At 47.8% G+C, this 7,500-nt stretch overlaps 1 protein-coding gene across 1 annotated transcript in view; it reads left to right on the top strand.

Annotated features, from left to right (window-relative positions):
- The first annotated feature begins 591 nt into the window (after positions 1–591).
- LOC123502094 (JNK-interacting protein 1-like) overlaps positions 592–7,500 on the top strand; it is a 34,788-nt gene continuing 27,879 nt past the window's right edge. The window contains exon 1 of the mRNA XM_045251285.1: positions 592–700. Coding sequence (XP_045107220.1) covers positions 618–700 — 83 coding nt within the window. The 5' untranslated portion in view covers positions 592–617. The remainder of the gene's footprint in view (positions 701–7,500) is intronic.

Raw genomic sequence — 7,500 nt, 5'->3', positions numbered from 1 at the left:
TTCTTCTTCTTCTTCTTCTTCTTCTTCTTCTTCTCCGGTCATCACTTCTTTCATCTCAACATCTTTATTACTTCCTCCTTACTCTCGTTTCCACCACCATCACCATCACCATATACACCATCATCCACTTATCTTTTCCTCCTCCTCTTCCTCTTCTTCCTCTTCTCTTCCTCCTCCTCTTCCTTTCTTTATCACGTGACACTGTTTATCGCCATGTCATCTTCCTTTACCCTTTCCAGTGTTTGTTGGAGTGCATTGGGTTATGTCACGGGAGAGAGAGAGAGAGAGAGAGAGAGAGAGAGAGGGAGAGGGGAGAGTGTGGGAGAGGGGAGTGAAGGATGAGGGGACCACGTGGTAGGAGATATCGATTCCGTGTTTTTCTCTCTTTATTTAACCATAGAAACCTCCACAAATAGTCTCCACACGTATCTCCACCTAAACTCATCTCCCAGTGCTTATCTCCAATAGGTCACGGAGGACGAGCGTGGGAGGAGAGGAGGAGGTAAAAAAAAAAGCGTGTAAAATTTCCTATCTGCCAACTGTGAGCGGTGTGGAGGCTCGTTGGCAAGGTGGTCGAGGCTTTGGGCAACCCAGAGCGAGTCTACACGTTTTCCAAGATGGCAGACAGGGAGTTTGAGGAATTTCGCCAGTATTTTGAACAGTTGCCGCAACATATCAAAGCGCCATCTAATTGCTACACGTAAGTGAAGATAGTCTTTATTTCTCCTGTAGAAGTCGGTGCAGGAGGAGGAAAGGAAGGGATACAGGTGGCAAGGTGTACATCTGTCACTTCTTCCTCCTCTTCCTCCTCCTCCTCCTCCTCCTCCCTCCTCCTCCTCCTCCTCTTTGTTTTCATTGTATGTTTCAGGTAGTCTCCCAAATTTAGTCTCCTTTTTTTGTATTGTCCATGCTGTGTTTAGTGGAGATGAGGTGAGAGGAAGACTTAGAAGAGTGGAGATAGTTTGGTTTCGTGTCATCTTCTCCACCTACACCTCCTCCTCTTGTTATCTCCTTATCTCCTCTCCCTCCTCCGTTTTATTCTTCTCCTCATTTCCACTTCAGTTATGAGGAGATAGATGTGGAGGAGCAGGAGGAGGAGGAGGAGGAGTTAAGTGGAGGACTGTTATACGTATTTCTCTCACCTCCTCCACCTTCTTTGTTGTTCTTATCTCCATTCCTCCGTGATTTATTCCCTATTTCCCTATCTCCCTATTTCTATGGCAACAGTTGTATTTTCTGCCCTTCCACTCAAGTAACGTTTCTCTCTCACTAAAAACCAAAAACGTATTAAATCTAAAAAAACGTCAATTTATTCCTATTATCGCGTGTTTCACCATCCTCATTCTTTATCACCATGTTTCACCATTCCCCAGTTATCTGATACCCTTGTGCATTGTGCTGTGTGTTCATGGTGATTTCATGAATGGTGAAACATATTGTCACCATTCCCGCTCGCTTACAGTCTGTTTAGCCACGGGAAGTCACCATTTAGACTCGAAACTTTGATATCCACACGCTGCCACCATTTTCAACCCACGCCCTGAGGAATAAGACCCTTTGTTATTGTTCTCTCGTGTGGGATTGAATGAGCTGCGAGTTTAGTTTAGTTTCCTTTAGAATTTCCTTGAGGGTGTGGAGGAGAGTCGTTTTCTGTGGCGCGGCTGCTGAGAGAAAACGGGTGTTGTCTTGCATGCACGTGTATTGATTGCAAAACAGAAGGAAAGAAGGGAGACCAGACTAGATCGATAAGGTGTGTGTGTGTGTGTGTGTGTGTGTGTGTGTGTGTGTGTGTGTGTGTGTGTGTGTGTGTGTGTGTGTGTGTGTGTGTTTACCGTCTCTCTCTCTCTCTCTCTCTCTCTCTCTCTCTCTCTCTCTCTCTCTCTCTCTCTCTCTCTCTCTCTCTCTCTCTCTCTCTCTCTAGTAATGCTTTTTTTTTTACTTGATTTCATTATTTTATTTTTCATTTATTTTTTTTTTTTTTTTTCGTTTTGCATAATTAATTTGATAATGTCAACTTCTCTCTCTCTCTCTCTCTCTCTCTCTCTCTCTCTCTCTCTCTCTCTCTCTCTCTCTCTCTCTCTCTCTCTCTCTCTCTCTCTCTCTCTCTCTCTCTCTCTCTCTCTCTCTCTCTCTCTCTCTCTCTCTTTCGGTCTGCTTGCAACTTTATTTACGAGAGAGAGAGAGAGAGAGAGAGAGAGAGAGAGAGAGAGAGAGAGAGAGATTTCCGGTCTACTCCCCATTCTGTCAAATACAAGAGTTTCCTTCTTTCTCCTCTTCCTCTTCCTCTCCCCTCCTCCCCCTCCTCCTTCACTTCCCCTCCCCTTCACCTCCCCCCCTTCACCTGCCCCTCCCCTCAACATCCTCCTCCTCCTTCCTTCCTCCTACCCATCCCCGCCCTGTCCCTCTTCCTCTTCTTCTTGGAGAGAGAGAGAGAGAGTATGTGTGTGTGTGGAAATGAAAGTGCATTTTTTTTTTTCGCTATTGTTGTTGTTGTTGTTGTTGTTGTTGCTGGTGATGTTGTTGTTGCTTGAAGACAAAGCGAAATCAGCGTATTTTCTGCTTGGAAAGAAAATATACGAATTTTGACTTTTCTTTAATTATTGGCTGCGCACACACACACACATACACACACCCGGGGCGCCGCTTCACCTGTGGTCGTGGTTTCAGGCCCGAGACGAGGGTGACGGCGCCCCTGCAGGAGGGCAGTGTGACGGCGCCCCTACAGAAGGGCAGTGTGACGGCGCCCCTGCAGGAGGGCAGTGTGACGGCGCCCCTACAGAAGGGCAGTGTGACGGCGCCCCTGCAGGAGGGCAGTGTGACGGCGCCCCTACAGAAGGACAGTGTATCGGCGCCCCTGCAGAAGGGCAGTGTGACGGCGCCTCTGCAGGAGGGCGGCGTGGCGGCATGGCCAGGGAATGGCGGCAGTGGTGGTAGCGGAGACGGCGGCGGCGGGGCTGCGGCTGGAGACTGGTTGACGCGGCTGGATCTGGAGGTGGAGGAGGCGCGACCCGTGGTGGGGCTGCAGGAGGCGGTGGAGGGGCTGGGGGCGGTGGATGGGATGGAGGATGAAGGAAACGGGGTGGGCAAGGAGGTCCAGGATGGTGGGGACGTGTGGGGGGGCGTGGTGGTCCGCCACAGCCCCGCAGATGTGTTTGTGGCGGGGGCCGTGGACCTGCAGCAGGCAGGGGGGGCGGGGCAGGCCTGGCCATGGGCGGCGGGGTGGGTGGTGGTGGGCGTGAACCTCACCGCCTCAGAGCGTCTGCCTCCCCTGGTGGTGGGGCGCGGCGCGTTGCCCCCTCTGTCCCCCGGCGTGGTCTCACTGCCCCTACCCTGCGTGGGAGGCGGGGGGCGTCCGGGGGCCACGCTCACCCAGTGGCTGGCTGGGCTGGACCGCAGGTTCCTGGCGGAGGGGCGTCGCGTGGCGCTGGTGGTGGTGCAGGGCACCCTCAATCCCCCAGCCCAGGGGCTGCGCGCCACCACTCTGGTGCCGGTCCCCCGCGCCCTCCACCCCCTGGGGGGCGGAGGCCTCGCCCTCACATTGCGGCGCCACTATGTGCAGCTGATGCAGGACAGGGAGGGGGGTACAGGGGGTGACGCGCCCCGGACTTGCTTTACGGCCTGCTGCTGGCCTGGGCGGCACTCACACCCCAGCACATCCTGCACGCCTTCAGGACCTGTGGAGCGCCCTGTGTGCCTCCCGCTGCTCCCACGCCCGCGACGCCACCCCCAGCACCGCCGCCTGACCTGCACCAGGTGTGGGCGGCACTCGCCACGCTGCGTGGCCACCTCGCCGCCACGCCCCACGCCCACCACGCCTACGGCCACCTGGCGGCTGTGCACGCCTTCTGCCGCGCCACACCCACACTCCACCAGACCCGCCCTGCGAGACCAGCCTGTGAGAAGGGACGGGGCCCGCCGCCCACACACCTCACACTCAGGAATTAAGGAGGGGAGGGGGAAAGGGTCACCAGGAGGATCTTGGTGGCAGTAATTAGGTCACACCTGTGAGGCAGCGACGCTCACCTCACCTGCCTGGCTGGCTGGCTGGCTGGCTGGCTGGGGGTGGGCGGCATCCTCAAGCTTGGTGAAATGTGAGTCTGTGTCAGCCTGTGTGGCATGCAGTGTCTGCTGAACAGTGTGTTATGGCTCATGACATTTGTTGAACACTGAGCACAGATTTGCTTCATTTAGTAATGCAAGAATGAACGTGTTTGGTAATGACCTTCGTTCACCTGCCCACACACACCAAGGCAGCCTCCCACCGGCCCTCTCATCCCTGCATCGCTGCTCCACACACACACACACACACACACACACACACACACACACACACACACACACACACACACACAGAGAGAGAGAGAGAGAGAGAGAGAGAGAGAGAGAGAGAGATTAAAACCCGCACCAAAAGATCGCGAGCCAATTAAGCCGGCACGTCACAGCGAGACTCACCTGGTCAGTCCCTGAGGTGCAGCCGGCGCAGGTGAGGCGTGTTGGCGTCACAGGTGTGTTGCCTCATGCCGGGGCACCTGCACCCTTACCTATCCAGTCTGGTGTTTCCTTCTTTTCCCTCTCATTTTCCTCTATTTTCTTCCTCTACCCATCCTCATCTTATTTTATTTTCCTCTCTTCTTTCCTTCTTTTTTTTCCTTTACTCATCCTCTTCTTTTTTCTTTTCTTTCCTCTTTCTTCCTTTTCCTTTCTCTACCCATCCTTATCTCATTTTCTTTCCTCTCCTCTTTCCTCCTTTTCCTTCTTTTACCCATCCTTATCTTATTTTCTTTTCCTCTTCTCTTTCTTCTTTTTTTTTCTTTCTCCATCCACCTCATCTTCATCTCCTTCTCGTTTTCTTCAATTGCCTTTCCTTCTTCATCCATCTTTATTTTATTTTACTTTCCTCCTCTTTTCCTTCCTTTTCTTCCTTCATCAATTCCTGTCGCATTTATTTTACTTTTTTTATTCCTTTCACTTTCTTCTTCCTTCCATTCCTCTCCTCTTCTTTTCTCTTCTTCTTTTTTTTTCTTTTCCTTCATCAATCCTACGCTATTTTTCCTTCCTTTTCCCTTTCTCTTCCTGTTTTTTCCTTCTTTCATTCCTCTCTTCCTTCTTCTTAGTTTTCTTTTTCCTTATATTTCTCCTTTCTTCATCTTTTCCTTCTCTTCTCCCTCCTTTCATTCATACTTATTTCAACCAATTCTTTTTCGTTTTCTTCTTTCTTCCTTTCGTTTTTTTTCATTATTCTCTTGTTTATTATCATCTATTCTTGTCCTTCTCTTTTTTTCTCTCACTCACTCACTCAGTCTCTCTCTCTCTCTCTCTCTCTCTCTCTCTCTCTCTCTCTCTCTCTCTCTCTCTCTCTCTCTCTCTCTCTCTCTCTCTCTCTCTCTCTCTCTCTCTCTCTCTCTCTCTCTCTCTTCTCTTTTTTTCTCTCTCTCTCTCTCTCTCTCTCTTTCTTTCTTTTTTTACTTAGTTTTTTTTTTCTTTCTCTATTCACTTTCTTTCTACGGATCTGTCATCTCTTCTTCAAATCCTCCTCCTCCTCCTCCTCCTCCTCCTCCTCCTCCTCCTCCTCCTCCTCTTCTTCTTCTTCTTCTTCTTCTTCTTCTTCTTCTTCCTCTTCTTCTTCTTCTCAACTACTACTACTACTACTACTACTACTACTACTACTACTACTACTACTACTACTACTACTACTACTACTACTACTACTACTACTACCACCACCACAACTACCACGTACTTCATAATTTTAAGGAAAACAAGTCACAAAATAGAAATGGATAAATGATTGAGTAGTTTAAGCATTTTTAGTTCCTAGAGAGAGAGAGAGAGAGAGAGAGAGAGAGAGAGAGAGAGAGAGAGAGAGAGAGAGAGAGAGAGAGAGAGAGTTGTTACTTTTACTCTTCAATAGGTGAGTGACTTAAGAGGGAGGCAAGACAGAAAGTGCTATACTGTAACTTTTTCACACGATCATAGAGACAGAAAATTGTAAACACACACACACACACACACACACACACACACACACACACACACACACACACACACACACACACAAGTAGAAAAAATATTGTTATGCGATTTGAAGTGTAAAAATTAGATCTATCCTTGAGTCTATTTATGATCCGGATTCAGAAACGCTTTGCTCTCTCACCTCTATTTTCCAAGGCCACAGAGATGAATAGCGGGGATTTCAATAGTGTTCCTCCTGTTAATAATGTAGAAATCTTGTCAGTCTGCCTCTAGAACCGTAAAAAACACCCTTAAAAACGCTTTGCTCTCTCACCTCTATTTTCCAAGGCCACAGAGATGAATAGCGGGGATTTCAATAGTGTTCCTCCTGTTAATAATGTAGAAATCTTGTCAGTCTGCCTCTAGAACCGTTAAAACACCTGGAAAGGACTCGTGTAAATTTAGACAAAGCCTTTTGAAATAATGGAGTTGAAGCACAGAAGGGTTTGAGATTACGAGGTTGTATGTGAAGGTAACGCGATGTATTGGAACTTTCTGGCATCATGTCAACAGAAAACGTGTAAACAGAAGAACAGTAGTAGTAGGAAAAAAGGAAGTTATGAGATTTGTACTTAAATTTCACTCGTTCATGAATTTCTCTCTCTCTCTCTCTCTCTCTCTCTCTCTCTCTCTCTCTCTCTCTATGTCATTTGCTTTCCTCCATTGCTACAAGGGATGGCTGCCTCTCTGTAATGGTTCTCACGAGCGCTCTGTTCATTCCTGCATAATAATAATCACCTCCTCGCCTGGTATATTTTCCTGAGTCACCAATCACTCAGACATCTTCCCTTTTTAAACCCCTTCAGTACTGAGACGCATTTTTCCTTGATTTTTGTGTATATGATTTTATTGACATTAGGAAGGGTTTATGGAGGTCAGAAGATTAAAGGCCAGAGTTTTCATTATTTTCATCCCCCACATAAGTTTCTGAAGCTGTAAAATCATCATATAGTAAGCGGAATGAATATGAAAACGCGTCATGGTACTGAAGGGGTTAAGGAAAGTAGGAAGAGGTTGAATAGGAGATGGATCAAGAAGGAAGATATGAGAGACAGTGATAGGAGAAAGTTAGTTGTTTCTCAGCGACAAATCTTTAAACTGGCTAGAAATTGCAACTATTCTTTTCCGTCACTTTGCTTGCCACTGCTTATAAAGGTGTCACGTATTAATTTCCGTGTTGTGAATTGTTTCCCAGTGAAGTAATCAAGTCAGCATCACATATTCCTACCATACAAACTCTATTAAAGTGATATCAAGAAACTGCAACTACTCCACTCCTTGTAACTGCCTATATTGATTTTCCTTTTATTTTCTGTTTTTAGCTCCTTCGTATCGCAGTGAAATAATCAAGTTACCTTCACATATTCCTGTCATGCAAACTTTATTATAGTGGTATATAGAAACAGCAACTTTTCCTGTAACTACCTATATTGATATCATTGCTTACTTCTGCTTTTAATCCTTTCGTATCGCAGCGCACTAATCAAG

This window comes from Portunus trituberculatus, chromosome 10, assembly GCF_017591435.1.
Source record: "Portunus trituberculatus isolate SZX2019 chromosome 10, ASM1759143v1, whole genome shotgun sequence".
Lineage (NCBI taxonomy): Eukaryota > Metazoa > Arthropoda > Malacostraca > Decapoda > Portunidae > Portunus > Portunus trituberculatus.
The sequence above is the reverse complement of the archived record's forward strand: the minus strand, read 5'-3'. Positions and strand labels throughout refer to the sequence as shown.